This window comes from Trichoplusia ni, chromosome 7 (assembly GCF_003590095.1).
Source record: "Trichoplusia ni isolate ovarian cell line Hi5 chromosome 7, tn1, whole genome shotgun sequence".
Lineage (NCBI taxonomy): Eukaryota > Metazoa > Arthropoda > Insecta > Lepidoptera > Noctuidae > Trichoplusia > Trichoplusia ni.
The window spans coordinates 2,633,170-2,654,004 of NC_039484.1; the positions used below are offsets into that span (position 1 = coordinate 2,633,170).

Here is a 20,835-nt window from a genome sequence, read left to right on the forward strand (position 1 = left end):
GCCGCGCGCTTGTCTTCCGTAAATATTGTTGTAACGTTTCAGCTGTTTCAGTGTCCGCTGTATTGAATATTCTGCTGTTTGACAGGCTATTCACCGGACTTTTTTATGTTTGCAGACAGAGTACGGATACTTTTTGCGCAATCCTCAACTCAAGGTATATTTTATTTATAAAATTTATAATTTCACGATAGATATAGTCTATAGATAAATTCCATAAAACTATTTTCGGTGTTCGCAAAGTGATGCTGATTATAACAGATACTCACATGGCTCCGGGCTGGTCGTGCGTATTCTGGCGTCGAAATAGCGCCAAGGTCGACTGATATTATTGAGAAAAGAATACGAGAGTGTTAGCGCGTGCGGGAGGGACTGCCGAGGGACGTGCACTGCGGACCGCGCGCGCTCGCACACTGCCGCGGCGGACAGCAGCGCGACCCGCGAGCCTGCTGCACGCACGCGGACAAATGAAGGAGCCCCTCTAGTGTGCCTGCTCTGCCCCAGCCGCGGGCACTCCGCACTCCGGCCGGCTGCTACAGGCGCTGCCGCAACCGCACCGACCGGATCACAGCCTCGCGTAATTAATAAATACGAGATAAGTTTTTTGGGCAAGTGCCATTGATGCAACTTGATGAATTATAAAAACAAACATTACAACATTATTAGTTGAGTTTTCGTTCAATGGAATTTGTAATCCGTGTAGGTTTTCCTTGGAATTTTAATAAGCTTTAGAAAAGTTGACGTTGGAAAGTTGAGTCGCAGCTTGACTCCACTTTCCAAAACTAGAGTACTTGTACTGGTTTTAGGTAACATGTCAATCCATAAATTACCGACATCAGCTAAGCTGTATGTAATTAACGAGAGAGGCTTTCATAAATTATATTTTACGACATTTTGAGTTGATGTCGACTCATTAAAAACAAACCTATGAATGGGAGAAAATTCGTTCTCTAAGTAGCGGTCGCTTGTTTAAATCTTATATTGGATTTAATTACTTGGTTTAATAAGTTGGTCTTAATGTATTCAGCCAGGTAAAACATTTTTTGTTGTAACAAATGCTTCCTAGAATCTTAGAAAATCTTATCCGCTCACCTTTATTTTTTAAATGCAACAATTTGATTCTTTTGAAGATAATCTTCATGAAATACTTAACGCTACATCGCAGTGTGGTCTATCTCATTACAGTTGCCTGCAGATGTAGCGAGGTAGGTACGGTGAGAGTAGAAAATGAGAGTCGAGGTTGTTTTCTTAGTTGGTCATGGTTTATGACCAACTTAACTTCAGCTATTGCTTACGTTAGGTTGATATTGAAACCTTATCAGCATTAATTAGTATCGGTAATCAAGTGTGATGGCACAGTGGGGGTCACTGGTCGCAGGTCAGTGTCCACTTCACACGACGCTACACGCGCCTCACTTGTGCCGTAAACACAGAACTGCACTTTTCTTAACCGGAGCAAAATAGGTAATGATGCAAGCTGTCACCATGCTGAACGAAAAGATAACATTATAAAGAAGAGCGAAATAATAATTAAGAAAATTTATTAAATCGCCAATGACTTTATTTTTTTGTTACTGTGCATAAGAAAAAAAAAACGTTTTTCTAAACTATTATTCGTTTATTAATATTTTTCTCACAGTAGAGAATGAGGACGGCTGTCTACCTCGTGAGGAGTGGTGTCTTGCTTTGACAAATGCGACAATTTTGGTTTAAGACGTTCTTGATGTGTTTAGTGACTCTAACAGGAACATTTAGAATGTCTTGATAGCATACGCATACCGCTAGGGCTGGGCCGAGAGTCATAGGAAAGAAAAAAGTCTTAATTGTTATTTTTAGGGTTCCGTACCTCAAAAGTAAAAAACGGAACCCTTATAGGATCACTTTGTTGTCCGTCTGTCCGTCCGTCCGTCCGTCCGTCTGTCAAGACCCTTTTTCTCGGGAACGCGTGGAGGTATGAAGCTGAAATTTATATCAATTACTCAGGTCTACTGTCCCTTGAAGCTGTGAAAAAATCAAACTTCTAAGGCAACGCAATCAAAAGATACAGCCGTTTATGCCGCAAATTTTCGACACTTGCAAGGGAATCAAAACCTACAGGGTGCTTCCCGTGAACTCAGAATCTTGAAATTTGGTACGAAGCAACGTCTTATAGCATAGATAAAGGAAAAATTACGAAAACCATAAATTTTTAGTTACATTTCAAAATATATATTTATATGACTCGATTGTCGTAATGAACGAACTTTGTAAACCTTGCAGGTTTGTACGGAACCCTCGGTGCGCGAGTCCGACTCGCACTTGGCCGGGTTTTTTAAACTTACAAGTATTTTTTACAAAGCGTCTAGATTGTTTATAAAGGTTCAAAGTGCAGAGGGCCTACTGTACGTTTAGTGCACTGTCACGGTACCACAACTACAGCGATATCAATAAAGAGGCGATTAAACTGATATGATATGAGACAACATTAAAGTTAGCATTTAATGTTACAACTTATTTACACACCCTATATTTAAAGGCCTCATGTAGAAAACATTTAACATACCACTGTAAAGACGTTTTCAGCTCCAATGACTACTGTATTTTGTATCTATCGTTCCTAGGATTAAGCCTAGTTTATCTGTCGGCGTGGCTCGCCTGCCCGCGGTATCGCGAGCTGAATATAATCCGCTGATTACCGCCAATACCGAATACCACTAGACATGGGTACCTGAATAATGATTGTATCTACACAATTAAAGATATGATATGACTTTTGCGTATGAGAAGTGCTCATTCCTTAAATAGTGACTTGGTAACAGTGAAAGCCGAGTGGTTGAGGTCTCAACGACAAACCCAACGCGACGTGTCGCAGGTTCGAACCCGCGTTGGACAGCATTTGTATGAAAACAATAAGTGCGGAAATATTATTTGTTACTTATATATGTAGATACACTCCTTATCAATAATCATTTATATTAACACATGTCTGTGGAAACTTAGTTTATTGCGGTATTGTCTCCCCGTGCGAGAGATAGTTAAGTCAAACAAACCTTTCCATTTGTTACAGTTTATTGATGATCGTATTCAGAAATAACAAGTGTTACAAGTATCCACTGTGCTCTTACTCACTGGTACAGGCAGCAACACAAGTCGACACACACTACCTGTCGTAGGAGGCTTCTAAAACAATAACTTTGTATTGGGAATGTAGGTTAAACAAAAAAGCATTTATTCTGTTAGCAGGAGATATTTCACGACAGGTATTTTTATTTTTTTTCAGAAATCGACATTTCGTATCTTACTACCTTGAGAAGAAATAATAAACACTAATTTTATGAGGTTTCAATAACATTTTCATGAACTTGATTTAGTGTACCGACTTTCGTTGCTATTTGTACCTCCCCCCCCCCCTTCTAAACTTAGAACAACTTATTACTAAGCAGTTCAAAAAAATTACATTGTGGAAGGAATAAAAAGATGCGTTTTATTATGAAATGATTACAAAAATACGTGTTTTATGTTACATGGTGACAGAGTGGGCACCGCGTATCAACTACGTACGGCAGGTACGTCAGGAACGACAGGTACAGGACGTACGTGACGTGTGGACGATGTACGCGGCGCGGGACTTACGACTAGCTATACTATATACACGGGGCGGCGCGGGGGACGCCGGGCTTAGCAACGAGCTCACACTTATTAATTACTATTTTAGTAGGACTCAGCTAATTAAATAATCTTTATATTTGAAAGATGCATTTTGATCTTATCACCATCTGAACAGAAGTAACGTTTCATATTGTATTGACAGAGATATAGAAAATAAATTACGGCCGCCATTTTTTTGTTATATATAGAATAGCGTGAAATCATTTATTTGCTACTAACGTGAAACAATAATTAAGATTACCAAATCAATATACCACTAAAGTAAATCAGTCGTTTATATATTTAACATGTGAAGAGACACTTAGATTTAGATTCTCTAGTCTAAGATTAGTTTTCCTTTTTGGAGTAGCTTCACGATTAGAGTACAGTTAAACAGGCTAACAATTCAGTATAACGAACCCCGCGCTCCCCTCACTATACACATATTATCACAACGTGAGGCACTTGTACGCAATACTAGGATTGCATTCACTTACATTAACTTAACCGACTTATTAGTATTACGTCTTATTACGTCATTACACAGCACTGACGTCACACAACCTAAACTTACAGTACTACACAACGTGTTTGAATAGACCTCAGCATTTTGTACACGACAATAAAGCCACTCTCTCATGCAAATCTCTCTCATGCAAATTTTGTACGTAATTAGAAAAATAGGTAAAGTGCCAGTCAGTCTCGCGACACTAAAGGTTCTTTATAAATAGACAAAGAAAATCAACATTGGTCAACCATCAGATTTATGTTCTAAACAAGTTCGTATTTATTGCTCTACGGTATATACACAAGTGTTTCGCAATCACGGTATAAGGAGATACACAGGCTGACAGACAGACGATGGTGTCACAGGCTATATTTCCTTTTACTGGGATTCCGTTAGGGTAAGGAATACTTTGCCAATTTAATTTATTATAAACGATTGGCTTTTCAATTATGTTCATGCACGAAACCGTCTCAAGCGAGGTATATTCAAACAAGTATGTAAAGTTAACAGCCAACGCGATGTTCCCGAACAGAAACTCAACCTATTCACAATTGTGCTAAGTATACATCTAAACTTACTAAGTAATTAATGCCTGAGGCCGCATTTCAGTGTTAAAGCATGCAACGTTCATTGTGAGAAAGGGATGTCGCTATAGGTCCGTATAGCGTTATCCTTTTTTATTACTAGTCTTTAATAAAACAAAATCAGCCTGAATACCGGTTACATACATTACAACTGTTGTATTTTTAATCTGTTACCCCCCCCCCCCCTCCCTGTCCTTCTCTAAGCTAGTTTCAGTGCTAAAAAGATGCATGCGAGAGATAGTTTGATCCCGCCGCCGTGTCAGCGTATGATTAAGGACTCCGGTTTGGTCCGAAACTGCTAAGTAGTAATAAACCGTTGCATCTTTTAAGTTTCTATTATCATCACGAAAGATACAATAAAAATAAAAATATGGTTACAGTACGTCGGTCGTCATTATATTAGGTACATTGACATATTTACACACACTTACACATGATTTAGTTCACATTTTGTGCATCTTAAAAATAAAGAAAAATATTTTTGGCCCAACAACAACTTATAATAAAGAGTTACTCCTGCCACGGCTGCCACGTTACACATTGCACTGTAAGTTTACAATTATTTATTCGGAGTATCTTAATATTTGCTGTATAAAAAGAAAAATGATCTTCTTCTATTAAAGTCTTCTTGAATGAAACATAAACATTTTACAGCAGTACAGTCGTTTTCAAAATTACAATATTTATTTAATATTAATATTTTATATTCCCACGTAATTACGATGCCCTTTTCTTAACTATTGGACATATACTTAATCATTTAAATAACAAATAGAAGATTGAAAAAGTCGGATAAAACCGGTTTTGTCCGTTTATTATTATTAACTCAAAGATAAGACATAATCATGAATAATTGGGAACCATTCAGAGAGTGGCAGAATACGATAACTTATTACTGTCACGAGATAGCGACAGCCAGGCGCAAGAGAACACCAGATAATAGGGTATTTGACTAAACAAAAAGTATTTTTTGTTGATTTGAATTCCAAAAAATATTGTATAAGCGTTTTTTATTTTATCTCGTAAAGTACCAGTACGCTTTTTGCTAGCAAGTGATGTTTTTAGCCCCCACTACTACACTTAAGTGCTTTTTATTTTACTCATTTCCTCATGATGTGATAAAATGGAAAATATAATAACCATAATCCATTATTTTATGGAAATCTGTCTGACGGACTATACACATTTATATTATTAGATTAAATCAAATTCCCTATTATATGAAATGTGGACCACGACCCGCAGTGGGTATACTGATCCAACGTCTTTACAACAAGACGAAATAGATTGTTTATGAATGTTGCACTCATTGGTTAGTCTGGTACATAGACGAATAGGAGTCTATAATTTTAGTTCAAAATTTTTCATATCACTAACTTACTTCTTCAATTACTGGCCATCAACTTATCTATATTTACATACTTGTAATTTGTATTTATTCACACACAAGCTTCTCACTGAAGTTTTCTTTGTGAGCAATAATTTTCAGCTCTCCGCTGTAATATTACTTATTTAATTCACGCGTATTTATCAGGATAGCTCGACTAGTGTCGGACTCAACCGTAGTTTTTCCCACGACTTTATACACTCACTTTCTTGTTTGTATGTTTGTTTGTCGTTCCGGTTAGATTTTTGCGCCTCAATTTTGAAACACTTCCCGATAAGCTAGCAAGCTGAAATTTTCAGCGTAGCTTCAAACCCGATGACAAAGCAATTTACAATTATAAAAACGGACCGATTTTATTTATAAATATAGTATTTATAAATCTATTCATTATTTATTAATCATGAGCTGACTCGGCAGCGGGATCGCGATTCGATAAATACGCGTAAAATAATCATTATGAACCCGCCTTACAGCAGAGAAGATTTTACTTAATTCAATTATTTTAGGAAAGAGCCTTTAGGAAATCTGATCTAGAACAGAATATAAATTACTCCATATATTTTAACTAATGGACAAGAAGTAATTCAGGTAAATCTTTAAACATTTACTAAGAATATATGATACAATTGACTCAAATTTTGTGAATTTTATATTTTGTGATATTCTGTATATATTCCGACCTTGATTATCAAGCAAGTGGTACAAGGTTACGAGAGCATTTTGAAGTCTACAAAGATATGGTACTAATCTTAGTGGGACTCGATTGACGTTATTCAAGACAAATTACATTACTAAAATCATAGTATCCCATTTTTCTTCTGCATATAAGTTATATGTTGCCTAGTTAGTACGGGGAGGCTTTTCATAACGAGTGCATGTACGGGCAGGAACATATAACAGGATTAGACTACATATCACAAGTCGGTGTGTTGGTGTACACACACATGTGCGCGGTATGTACACACTACATACATCAGTCTGGCCGCGCGGCTCCGCTGTGCAGACACACCTGGAAAGTAATAATAATTTATCAGAAATGTTTATTGCACATCCTAACTTAATTCGAAAAATTGTTTTACTTTATCTTTAATTTTATAGTTAAAATGTATTTTTTGTGACATCAGCCAGACAGCTAGAATAAAATATAAAGTATTTAATGTATGGGACAGTGCAAAACAGTAGCTCCATCCACCTTGCCCATAGCGTGCCGGTTTTAGTTGCTCAACGCGCTCGTGAACACCACCCCGAGTTTAGATCTCTTTGCTGATAATATGGAAGACAAAAATGTTTGTGAACATACTGAGTGACAACATCTTTCTGTGTTATTGTTCTTGTTGTCACTTGTTTTGTGTATGGCTAATGCTGTACAATTTTTATCAAAGATATAAATGCTTGAGCAATTCTTGTAAATACTGGGTAACTGGGTACTGTATTATAGTTTCATCCAGTCATATTTCTACAGTATAGTGATATGCAGTATAATTTTCTACTTATACTGTGTTATTTCGAGATGAATGGGTTGTGCTAGTCTGATAAGTAGTCGTTTCATGTAAAATACGGTATTTAGTAGAATTCGATTGCACATATTATATACCCATTCATACATAAGAGTTACGCAGATTGATTGCAGAGATTGAATCATTGTGTTCCTTTAGATTTACTACCTATATTATCAGATTGTTTATCTTTTGACGTACCTGGACATCGCAGTGGCAGTGTGCTGGCTAGATGCAGGTGGTCTTGAGATGCATGGAGAGCAGTCCCTTGGCCACGAAGCCGCGCCCGCACAGGCCGCACGAGTAGGGCCGCGCGCCGCTGTGGTAGCTGGGACACCGGACATACACTTTATATTGATTTGGTTTTAAAACATCAACTATAAATAAGTTGGAGTTGTGACATTGAGGAGGGTTTTGTACAAATAGGTTAATAAAAACAAATGTATGACTACTGTAATAGTATTTGTTGTTAAAGCAGAAACCAAACTCTATCATCTGTGCTGCCTGCTATCACAGTTCATGAGATATAACCTGGCGACAGACGGATAGGACTTTATCTTTCTTTAAGAAGGGAGATTAATGGTCTAACTGCATTTGATATGTATTATTATCAGGATGTTAAATGTAACAGTGAAACCATTTGACATTTAACTGCACGGATAGCCGAGTGGATGAGGTCACCAGGCCAAACCAACTGTGCGCGATGAGTCGCTGGTTCGATTCCCGCGTAGAATAAGCCTTTGTGTGATCCACGAATGCTTGTTCTGAGTCTGGATGTCTTGTGCATGTGATTTGTATGATTGTGAGATCCCCCGCAACTCGAAAAAAAGAGTCTTATATCCAGCAGTAGATTACAACGTCCTGATAATAATGTAGTACCGATGTATGACTGTTCACAGGCCTCACCGTTCGTGTATGACGAGCGTGGACCGCTGGCTGAAGGCCTTCCCGCAGTGCGAGCACACGTGAGGCTTCTCCCCCGAGTGCACGCGCTCGTGCAGCGTCAGGTTGCACTTCTTCACGAAGCCCTTGCCGCACGTCCTGCGACACACGACACACTGTGTAGCGACTAAAGTATAGTCTTACATGATAAAGTTTACTTGAATAGTTTGTAAGCATTTATTTTTCTTATGTATATCGAACGATCAATATTATAATAGTCTAACAAGCAGGTATACAATTAAACTATAGATTTTTAAATACTAATGTGCCATCTAGTGTGAATACTCGTGAATTTCAATAAAGATGTACAACTAAAATTTAAGTAAGATTAAAATATTAGGTTATTTATATGTGCACTACGTACTTGCAGACGTTGGGCTTGTAGCCGGTGTGGATGCGGATGTGGAACTTGAGATGCTCGCGCGAGGAGAGCGCCTTCCCGCAGACGTTGCAGAGGAAGTTCCTCTCGCCCGAGTGCGAGCGCAGGTGCCGCCGCAGCGAGTTGACGTGCGAGAACTGGCGCGCGCACAGCCCGCAGCGGAGCGAGAGGGCGCGACCCGCCGCCTCCGGGTGCGAGCGGGTGCGGTGCGACAGCAGCGACCTGCCGCGCACACACATACAACACTTGCTTATTCATACAAAACGACTCCCACTATAAGGTCGCAGGGGGTTTGACAAACATTCAATTCACATACACAAAGACAAACGCAGACAAGATAAGACGCAGAGGACAACATTTACATCCGTGGATCACACAAACGCTTTTACTTCGCGAGGATCGAACCCACGGCACGTCGAGTATAAGTTTAGCATGGTGACCTCAACCACTCGGCTATCTTAACGCAAAATCTATGATGTACTCGACTTTAATTGAAAAGTTTTTAACGTTTTTCAAACTTTAACTTATCTATATCCTAAGTAGAAATCAAAACCTTATCTATAGAAGACAATTTGTATTCCGAGAAAAGAAATTGGGACCAAATTATATAAAGTTTCGTTTAAGTAATTTGTGAAGAAATATAAAAGGCTGAGTGTACTAACCGCATGTACACGAACCCCTCGGGACACAGGTCACACACGAAGCGCTTGTTGGCCGGCTCCGAGCTCACGCCCTCCTCGAAGTTGTGCGTCGTCGCTGTACATAACACACATACATAACTCATTAAAATCAATAACCAAAAATAAACATACACAATTAAACAATATACAAAAATTCTTTACTAGGATCACCAATAATTGACTTACAATACAAATTTTGCGCTATTTTTATATCTATGTGAGGTCATTTTGTCTCAAATCGAACAATTATCGTTTACTCATATTTTTACTAGATGGCGCTGCTTGCCTTGTTTGTGTTATATTAAAACTGCTGTTACAGAGGAATTATTTTAGTTATTGTAATTGAATAAAAAATACATTGATTTATCCTTTCGATTAAATCGGCCAACATTTTCTTCCTTTCTTCGTGTCATCGTATCAATTTACCCAAGCGTCATGGGAATTCCCTCAGCTTTACCATTTTAATAATAAAAATGTACCTCAACACTTAGTTGGCACATTAGCTTATTAACTGCTTCCACTCCACAGGTGGAGCATTAGGAAACGGGTAGAGTAAATGAATTAGGGTACTGTTGAGTATCATTATGTTAGTGTAATGGTGCGTACCGTGCTTGAGTATCTGTCGCGGGTCGCGGAAGGTCTTCTCGCAGAGCGCGCAGCGGTAGGGGCGCCGGTCCCGCGCCCAGTGTCGCGCCCAGTGACTCGCCCACTCCGACTGCGACACGCCCTGACACAACCACAGGTACTATAATGTAACTGGCAGAAGGTTATACAATGTTTCCACCGGGATCAGTGGTCCAGTTTCAGACCCAAGTCTTTAATCATGAGCTACCGATAAACACGACCGAGTTAACTATGATACCATACTAACATTTCAGGCACAAAGTACATGTATCGTTTAAATTTAATTGTATAATTTTTGAGTGTTATGTACCAAAAGCTGGAAAAAATAACTTTCTCAATGTAAATAAGAAGAAGAATAATTTCTGACCGCCATACTTGCTCAAATAAGGTTTCAGAATTGTGACAATTGATTATTAAATTATCTGAGTCAGATGCCTGTCAGTCCTCCACAAATCTATTACTGCTGCAGCCTTGGCCATCACATGTATGACGGCAGCTCGGCGTACCTTCTGGCAGCGCGAGCAGCGCAGCGGGCCGGCGGCGGGCGGCGGCGGCTGCGGCGGCGCCTCGCCCGGGGACTCCGCCGCGTGCTGTCTGCAGCATGAGGGACACTGTACAGCCTGCCAACACCCTACTCGACCCAATGTACAGTGCTTGTACAAAATAAACACATTTTGGCTACAAGCTTCTGCTGTAATAGTTTTTAAAATACAACAAAAGCATACATAGACTTAATTTTCAGTTCATATCATTGAACATATTAAACAGCCAATATTGAATCCTTTTGAATGTGTTTAGTGTAAGTAACAAATAGCTGATCAGAGCCAACAGTTACCTGTAATGCTTCAACATATCACTCCGCCTGTAGCATGTTATGAAGCACACGCAGCAGTGGAAGGTGTCCATCTCCTGCAGCAGCCCGGGCTCCTCTAGCTCCTCCTTGATGGTGCTGAGTGTGTCTGACACCTGCTCCTTGCTCACCAGGCTGAGAGTGGCTTCCGGCAGGGACTTCATCAGCACCTCCAAGTCTTTTATGTCATCCTTTTTCTTCCGACCTCGCTTCTCAGTACTGACTCCATTCACTCCAGCCTTTTTACTCTTTTTCTTTTTTAAATTAATTAATGATACGTCTTCACTGTCTGAGGACTGCTCATCAAAGTGATCAGAGTCTATACTGTTATGGTTTTCTTCCTCTTTCTTGACGGGTGACAGTGGAACATTAGGTTCCTCTTTGATTTGTGTGACAACATAACTGTCATAGGTGGTATGGGGGCTGTCTGTCTGCGTGCTTCTCTCACAGTGAGCTGTGTATGTGTTGCCGGGGGGAGGGGACTCGCACTGCTTTACAAGTGTGAGATCTACAGACTCATCTGCATAGCTCTCTGAAGAGAGCAGGACACCACGTAATCTGGAAGCATTTAGCATATCTCTTAATATAAGTTTGGTAACAAACATAGCAGTTGCTGAGGGAGCAAACTATTGTGAATGTTTGTTTTAAATGAAAAACAGTGTTCTGTTCTAGAAGTAATCAACTGGTTCCTAAATCATTGAAAGTATTCCATGCATTAATTCTATTGTCAATTAACATTAGCTTTCCCTAGAACTACTAAGAAACAGTTTAAATAAATTAAGATAAGTACACCGGTTTTACTGGCGCAGTTACATGAACACAGAACTCACCTGTTTTGAACTTCGATAGTTTCGTTACAAAACTGATAAAAGTCGTTCACTTTACAGCTGCATTTGTCACAGACCTTCTGCGGGAGACGATCATTCTTAAATACCTAAAATTAAACACCGAAATCGTCAAATCACAGAGGTTAAAATATCACATGAGAAACGTAAATACACATCAACAAATATTACCTTTATCGGTAAATATAACGACATTTTAAGATATAGGGCATTTTCCTCATCAAATATACTATTATTTACAAACTTTGTAGAACAACATAATCGACAGATTTCATCCATTATATTTTAAAAAGTAAATAAACGATCTATGTGTGATGTTTATTCCACAGGAAAGTGACAGATAGCCAGATAGCTCAGCCATTTGTCAAATATTGACCTTTTCCATTCTTGGGTTGCCAAGTAAAATAGCAGAATTGTGAAAGACCTAAAACAGAAAATCTATGTTGTATAGATATGTTTGTAAAGGAGCAGGGGTGGGCGGAGGCGGAGTTGGAGGATGTGAGGCGCTGCGCCAAACTTTTGATTAATGAACACAATGTTTGTAAAGTTAACTTACTTCAGTTAAATTGCTAATATTCACAACATTGAGAAGTTTCCCGATGTGCTGCTAACTTTATGTTAGAAGTTCTTGAAGTTATTTTTGACATTGTTAGACTACATTTAGGTGTAAATAGCTATTTAGTGTTAAAATAGGTCAATCAATCAATAAACAAAGAAAGTATATACATTTTGTTTCTTTTTTTTGTGTGCTGGTCAATGCTGAGCAACACAATTCTTGAGAGTGTCTATAAGTCCTTAAGTATTTTATTTTTTTTCCCCCGAGCAAATATAAAGGTGTCATAAGGCCTGTCTTTGACATCATAGCTCAAGAACTGCTGGAGTGTTTTTTTTATTAATTGTTATGAATTGATTATCATCGAAAGTTCAGTAGCTAGATACATTTTTTAGATTACGAGGAATTTTAAAAAACGTAGCTGACTAATAGGCACGGCAATAGTTCAAACCAGTGCGTATATTCAGTTTTATCTCTTCTGAGTTAGGAAATAATTCGCTTTGATTACGTAATTGTTTTATATGATCATAAAAAAATACATTAATTGTTGTAACAAACTGTAATAGAAGAATATTGAATATAGTGACATTAGAGTCGGCTGGCATAACTTCCTGAAGCGAGTAGTATTCGCGCGATAGCTCGCGATAAAAGCGTTGACTGCCACTTATCTTTATCTTTATCGTGCGCCTTCAGCAAATAAAGTGTAAAAAACGAGATAAAGCCGAGGTACAAAGTGACGCTGCATACGTTTATATGTTCACTTGATAACCACTTAATACAAGTCTAGCTATTACTAGTAGTAGTTCCAGCAGGGAGCTGACTGACAGGCCACATCATAAGCCGCTACTGATAGATATACAAGGGCCACCAAAACTCTATTCTGCGGCATACACAGGTCATCATTTCTGGACACATAACGACGATTTCTTTGTTAACCAAAACCTAGCCCTTGAATCGTAAATCCTAGCTGTTCTAAACGAATGATTCCATGAAATTGTCCACATCGCTATTCTTTTAATTCTACTTAGAGTCACGAGGAAAAGAATCCTGGAAAACATTTCAGATTAGATAATAATTGCAGGCAAATCTTTCTTTTTTTTTTAAGAAAGTAACTTCTTGTTGTATTTCACTAAAACATACTTAGTATTTTGAAGGTCAATGAATTAATCGCAAGTTTCAGATATGAGAGGCTCTGAGGGTAACTATCGTTAAGGAGTGCTCACATAGTGAGCAATAATGTCTAGTCATCTGATGACATAATAATCTCCTGCCTGCATACTGTATCAACATATATAAGTGTTTTTCATTCATCATCGAAAGATCTATCCCCTTCTCGCGTCGTGATTTTCTAGACAGGTATACAATTATATTTTTTGGATTTTGCTCTAACTGAGAAGATTTTTTAGATATAGGGATGTTGTTGTTATAAAAGTATAGCTAATTTCATAGAATCTATACTATTAGCTCAGCTCACGAACGTCGCTCAATTTCACCATCAACACCAGCGCTGGTTACATTCTTAAACTGAGACAAAGTTTTCTACGAAAATGATGTCATTCGTAATAATAAACAATTTCTTGTTATTTGTTATGTCATAACCAAAGCCGATAATTGTTGCTACTTAGTAGTAAATACTAAGGTACCTAAAACTTTATTAATGCTATTCATCCCTTGATGCTCGGAGCCTATATCAAGAACTAGCTGCTGCCCGCGACTTCGTTCCCGTGGGTAGAAGATATAAGTTATAATTTATACCTGCCCTGTTTTTTCCCCATTTTCCATTGTACCTATCTTCGCTCCTATTAGTCGCAGCGTAATGGTTTATAGCCTAAAGCCTTCCTCGATGAATGGTCTATTCAACATAAAAAGAATTTTTCAATTTGGCGCAGTAGTTCCTGAGATTAGCGCGTTCAAACAAACAAACAAACTCTTCAGCTTTATATATTAGTATATATATAGATATAGATATAGATATAGATAATTAAAAATCCACGTCAGGCACTAATTACGGTAATAGTAAGAATGTCTTCCCTCTAATTTGACACATTTGCTATTGGTGTCGACCTCAGCAGACATCTCACAACCGACAAGCTTGGTGAGTCTGGTGACACTTGCTAAGAAAGACGAAACCGAATGTAATGCAAACCTTGAGCCAAAAAATCATAGCTAAGCAAGTCATTTAAAACGGTTGAACTTATGTTAGGTATTTACAGTGAAGTGTGCTCTGACTCGCTGACGCCATGACGGCGCGAGGACCTTGACAGCCCGCAGCACAATACTACTCGTAATAACGTAGCACTAAGTGCTTGTCTATTCTTAGCATTGATAAAGCATACTATTCAGATAACATTATTTTAATATTATTTGTTCGTAAAGCAAGTGACAAAACATATCTGTATTACGATTAGCTGCACCAACTTGGTCATCATAATATTAGGTACTCACTACATCTAAACCTAAGCTTTTCCTTTGTATAAGACGTTCAAAACTTCTGCCGGTAGTTGCCGCAAAGTCTACCTAGACTTGGTTTATGAGACCTACTTGAAGTAGGTACTTCAAGTTGTACCCAAGTATTGATGTCCTTTTGATCAGACTCAAATACTAAATGAGTAATCACTTTCGAGGCCGACTTACCAGTTAACTACCAATCGAATGAGTAAGAGCGTACGTGGACAGAGTACCTTCCTAATCATATTTGGGCTAAGATTAGTTCTATCTATTAAATTGTGATAAGATATGGTAACATACTGCTGTAATAAATGTGGTGTTATTTTGAAACAAATAAGGTTTGTGTTGAGTATTTATACAACAGTCAACCTGGCCGAAAAACTAATTTCGAGAAAGTTTATCAGGGACCTGTGTAGGGCGGTGATAAGGGAAATAGGCGCAGGTGTGGCCGCTATCTGCGATACGCGCCCGGGACCGGCGCTACGTGCGCTTGCCCACAAACACTAATAGCACTACTGCGACTTATTTAATTCGCGAAATTAACACATACATATATGTAACTTACTTGTTGATATATGGCACGGATCTGTTGTAACTCTTTAAAAGTACAGTCGTTTAATAGTTCAGTTTTATGGACTTTATCTAAAACATGACGGGTTAAAGGTTTTGAATCTGCTATAGTTAACATCAATGTGTGATCATCATCTATATCTTCAGTAAACATCTGCTGTAGCAGCGCGGCAGCGTATTAAGTGCCACGTTTTCCAAAATAGTTGCAGTCCTCATCCCTGCAATAAGAACTCTAATACAAAACTGAAGAATTAAACAAACAACATCAGTTCTCACAAAACCAGTTTAATTGTAATGAAAACAAGAAATTGTAATAAAATAATTCTCACGACAAAAATGGTAAACTCGACACGAATCTCTATAATTTATGCCATGCATATGGAAACATCTGTAAATGTATTATTGTATGGAAATATGTGTGCGGTGAAGAGAGGTCGGCATTCGGTGACGTCACAGAGGATGTCAGGCCTGCTTGCGCCCGGGCCGCACTTCCACCGCATCCCCGCGACAAATACCTTATCAACAAATGGGCCCAAGCTGAAACCATTTACAAAACCCGATGCGAGTTTTTTTGTAATTGAAAAAAAAACGTTTAAAAACAGGACTAGAAATCCGCTAGTAATTTTTGTTTTGTTGATTCTGAAGATTGATTTTTTTGATTGATTTTGAATCTCTTAATTACATTGTTTTCAGAAATAGATAGATAGTAGTTAATTAGAGAACAATAAACAATAATGCGCGTGTAATATAGCCGCTTGATACTGAGAGTCAAGTATGGTGACGAACAACCGGATGTCTCCCGATACCATATGTATAGACATGTGTATGCCACCTGATCGTTCTACCTATAATATCAGAAATGTCTGCAACCTTGAAACATTTGGTAAACACGAGATGAAAATCGATACGACAAACTTGAGTGAACTTTGCAATCGAGTGAAGCGGGCGGCACACACGTTGTGAACTCTGGCTTAACTTTAACCCACATAACAAAGTTCAATGTAAACACAATACGACAGAAGTTTCCGAAGTTCCAGTTCACGGCCGCGGCGGCGGCGGCGCGGGCCCGCCCCACCCCCGGCTCGCGGCCGCGGCTGCTCTCCGGCCGCCCGCCCGGCCGCCCGGCCGCGCCGCCCAAGCCGCCCGCCCGCCCGCGATATTCATACTGCTCGCGATTTTGTTTCTTATTTTGTTGCAGTTTTGATTCATCGCCTGAGCACTCGGACATTGCATCGATTGATTTTACCTCGTAACATACTTTGTTTTGTTTATGTTTTATGATGAATGGTTGTACGTTTGCGTTTCCGCGCTCTCTTTACAACGGTCCGGCTGGATACCGGTTGTCAACAAACCTGAATTGACACATCACATGTTTTATGTCTTTTAAAACTTGTTGAGTGTGAATATCGTGTACATAGTTACCACAGTATTGTTGTTGTGTGTTGTGTGGTTTTATCTATGCTGAACGTGTAGAAGTAGGTATTATAAAATAAATCCAATCAGGTGTCTACGGAAAAATTATATTAGTTAAAAATGTTTTCATTCAGACTTGTCGTGTAAACGCAAAATAGATCAAATAATACTAGACACGATCCAAATTCCAATCAACTTTTTCTGATACTTACCAGATAGTATTTTAACCGGATATTAATTCGCCAAAAAGATCATGCTTATCATTTAAGTCGTTTTTAACAATTTATGAGGTTTTCTACAAGTTTAGACTTTTTAGATGGACTCTTTAAAAGTAATTGGCACATATGAACATCGGATGTTTAATTAATATTTTTATCATTGCATCATTGAATATACCAAGGAAGACATTTTTTTATACCAGGGCCCTAAATCCGGAATTCACAATGGCTGATTCGTATTCTTCTAAGCATTTTGGCTACTCATACGAATACAAAAAGTACCTATCATTTTTGTCAAATTTCCATTAATCGGCCATTGTAAATACCGGCATTCGGACCCAGTGCTAGTGTGCAGGTACTGGTGTGACCATGGAACATTTCTAGTATGTTTACAAGTACGGTGTTAGATCCGGGACCTGTTCACAAATCTTTATCAACACTCAATGTTTGCTCCTTATCAGTTTACGCTGAAACGTGACACTCCACAATTTGGACTTCAATAATAATTTCTACGAAGCATTCGCTGTAAATAGAACATCCATCAAAAAATCCTAGAAGAGCGGTGAGAGCGTCAAACTTTGCACAAATAGGTCCTCTTATCGTTCACTGATAAACCTCTTTGCTTCAAATTTCAACATTTTTTTTTGTAAAAATAAAAATCATTAAAAGTCGTTGACTTTTGTCAATCCATTTTTTATTGGTAAGATTTGGAATATTTGATTTTTGATCATTGCGATGGGTTAAATAGCAGCATAGAATTTTAAAATAAGAAAATGTATTAGTTTAACTGTTTTGGCTCCTTTTAATTATTAGTAGGTATTGTGAAACAGGACAGTGATTTTCTACCGTCATGGCTGCTGCATGTGAGTGCTTTTTATCCAAAGACATTAAATTTTTATCATTATTTTACGCAATCGTATAAGATTAAAATGCTTCTAATGAAGTCAAAGAACAGTCTGGTCCTCTATTACCCGATACCATGATAAAAGCACACCGTAGGGTAAGTGCTCTAGATACGAGGCTTTTTCTTGTTTCAGGTTCCAGAAGCTAGTTCCAATACTTTTCACCTACGCAGTACCATAATAGTCCTATTTTTAGAACCAAAAAATCCAAATGAAGTATAAGACATTCCTTACTATAATATTTGCTTTGCTGCCGCGCGCGGCGTTGGCGTGCAAAATACTGTTTGATTAAATATTGTATAAAGAAGTTTTATATGAAATTTGAGTCCACAAAGCAGACTCACACAGGAGAACGATAAACGTGTGCTTCTTGTTATTTGTCAAATCATTTTGTCACCAAGAACTAGTAGATAGGTAAAACTTGTTTTCAATCTCATAAAGTAAAAGATATGAATAGATATCATATTTCCTAATCTAAATTTTAAAACCATTGTTTGGACTGTTAATTACATTGTTTCCTTAACGCCTAAGACTCTAAAATCAGCTATTTCAAACAAAAAAAAGAACTTCTTTTTGCTCTTGTTTATCAGATATTGTTTTCTCGCAGTGGTAAATGTTTCTAAAAATAGATTTTCTTTTCAGATTAAAAAAAATAAGACGAGCAAACTTCTTTGACAACGAAGTTACTTTTTTATTCTCCATCAGACATCTACGGATGAGCCAGGGTGAGCATATCATACCCAGTGAGTTTTAGAACATAATTTATTACTGTAATCATCCCTAAGCTAGTATTATAGCTATTTTGTCAAACATTTGCATAGTAGTTATCATGGCAGGGAAATTACATATATGGTATGTATTTTGTAGTTGTTATTCATAGGACTTCTTACCCACGCACATGCATCCATATTTTGTATTAGTGTGACATGTGTAGGTACCTACTTGTACAGGTGTATGATATGCTCCAGAAAACACACACCTTGTTTCTTATCAAATGACACCGTTTGATACGCGCCTCTGCCACCTTATCTAAAATGTCGAAATTCTTCCACGTATCATATATCCTAGTTAACTGGGTTGGTGACTATCGGCCACGTTGTACTGTTCGCGTTTTATGCAGGTATGAATCATGTTGCTCGAATATCGCTATATTACAAATCTTAGTTAAGGGGATGCAATTCAAGTCTTTAAATTAATGCTTTCACGAGGTTGTTTTTATAACTAGCTGCTTGACACCGACAGGATTGTTATCAATATGAATCATTAGATATAAAAGCGTCGAGATTTCTAATCTGTTCGGCTGACAGTTTGCGCTTCTCTCTCGGAGCTATGAGAAAATAATGGAATTATCTGTCAGCAGCTAGATAATTATAATGTAATAAAGGTGTATCTCGAGTGTAAACAAGACATGTAGTGTGTGTGATGTTGTCGTCGTCAGCAGATAGCGGGCCGGAGGCGCAGGTCCCGGTCGCCCGAGCGCCGCCGCGGCCGAGCGTGGGGCGCCGCCAGCCCGCGCCCGCGTTATCACCGATACCTTACCGATTGGCTGAGTGGAGTGTTTGCGCGCCTGATACGGCTGACGGGGGCCAATCGATTCCCCGTTCTGTCGAATCTTATCACAATCATGGTGGACGTTTGTGCCTCGTGTCAGTACACCGATATCATATCTAAAGATATCGACGAAAGTATAAATATGAGCCCATCGATCGATCGGGTCTCTATCGGACTGTGAGCTGTGATTACGATTGACTGTGAAGTCAAGCTGGTCGTGTGTAACTAGTGCTGGAGGAGCTGGCCGCGCGCCCACGCCCGAACCGCGCCGCCTGGGACCGCTTGGGACCAAGGACACCAGGCGCTGTTGTGGTTGCAGGTGTCGTTCAATTTTTTGGAATTTCGGTGATACTTAACTTTGCTCTAATATCACCACCCTTACCACGCCTCAATGACGCTGTCGACGTGGCACTTGTATAGATTCCGCGTACTGTAAATTTTTCTGCTCGTGATTAGACCCAAGCCACGGCCAGCCGTTGTACTGACTGTTTCGCGGAGAATTAGTGTCACTGTTAATACAAAACGACAATGATTACGTAATAACATATGGTGGTCCAATGGCACATGTGTTGTCCCACTCCGTGTAATTTGCCGCTCGGAGTACGAACAAATTATATTTTAATTATCGTTGTTACATTCGCTACAAAACTTTGCAGGATCGCTGACGTGATAGGGAAAAGCTGAGTTCTTTAAAATCATATGAGAAAACAAGCCGCACCTTTTTGAACAGTGATAGCGAGTCGGCCGGCTCCGTATCAAGCGCGCGCGCTGTGATAGCCACACTGAACAAATACGCACCAAACATTGACGTCGTATAAATATTTCATTCCGCTTTTCAGAGTTCGTGTTGAAGTTTGAAGACTGCCATTGCCACAGTATAGGCTTCACGTCTGAGTTGGACAGGGGATCTTGACAGTTTGAGCCATGTGCTGCCAGATCTATCTTTCCAGCTCACGCGTGGAGCCGCCTCATCGCATCATCAGCCGCTGACTCCAGCACCAGCGCCGGCCACCGGCTCCAGTCTTGTCTCCTGCCAATAAAGAAACAACAATGAAGTAACGACGCGTGAAGGATCAAGTGGAGGTGTGATCTCTTCACTTTTTTTTCTTAAAGTGAGATTCAACTCCTCCAACTTAATTCCGAAACGCTGTTTCTACAAAATAAGCAACACCATCTTTAAGAGCACATTTTTATGATTATTTATTGGATAATTTCACCGTACCTAGGTATGCGCTTAAACCTTTCGTAATATCTTCATAAT

General features: G+C 38.9%; 1 protein-coding gene and 1 long non-coding RNA gene across 5 annotated transcripts; one reads left to right on the forward strand and one right to left on the reverse strand.

Moving 5' to 3' along the window:
* Positions 1–6,967: 6,967 nt before the first annotated feature.
* On the reverse strand, positions 6,968–12,811 carry LOC113495795 (zinc finger protein 3-like). The gene is made up of 10 exons (XM_026874738.1): positions 12,091–12,811; positions 11,905–12,008; positions 11,060–11,632; positions 10,731–10,818; positions 10,207–10,327; positions 9,583–9,676; positions 8,906–9,142; positions 8,506–8,640; positions 7,801–7,927; positions 6,968–7,112 (listed from the first exon to the last, which is right to left on the reverse strand). Exons 1-9 carry the CDS (start codon positions 12,196–12,198, stop codon positions 7,828–7,830), a joined length of 1,560 nt encoding a protein of 519 aa, XP_026730539.1. The 5' UTR covers positions 12,199–12,811; the 3' UTR covers positions 6,968–7,112; positions 7,801–7,827.
* Positions 12,812–16,610: 3,799 nt separating this feature from the next.
* Positions 16,611–20,619, forward strand: LOC113496226. 4 transcript variants are annotated; one of them, XR_003400796.1, is made up of 4 exons: positions 16,611–17,984; positions 18,159–18,437; positions 18,666–18,766; positions 20,414–20,619. It is a non-coding gene; the product is annotated as an uncharacterized LOC113496226 (long non-coding RNA). The 4 variants fall into 4 exon arrangements; XR_003400794.1 differs by lacking the exon at positions 18,159–18,437 and having other exon boundaries at positions 16,612–17,984; XR_003400797.1 differs by lacking the exon at positions 18,159–18,437 and having other exon boundaries at positions 16,613–17,984; positions 18,666–18,748.
* Positions 20,620–20,835: the final 216 nt, after the last annotated feature.

What these genes read in the sequence shown, in the direction of transcription:
- LOC113495795 (XM_026874738.1), bottom strand. Translation starts at nt 12,198, where the DNA reads ATGGATGAAATCTGTCGATTATGTTGTTCTACAAAGTTTGTAAATAAT. An exon ending in CGTTATATTTACCGATAAAG is followed by an intron (nt 12,009 to 12,090) that starts GTAATATTTGTT and finishes GTTTAATTTTAG; the next exon opens with GTATTTAAGAATGATCGTCT. An exon ending in ACTATCGAAGTTCAAAACAG is followed by an intron (nt 11,633 to 11,904) that starts GTGAGTTCTGTG and finishes AAATGCTTCCAG; the next exon opens with ATTACGTGGTGTCCTGCTCT.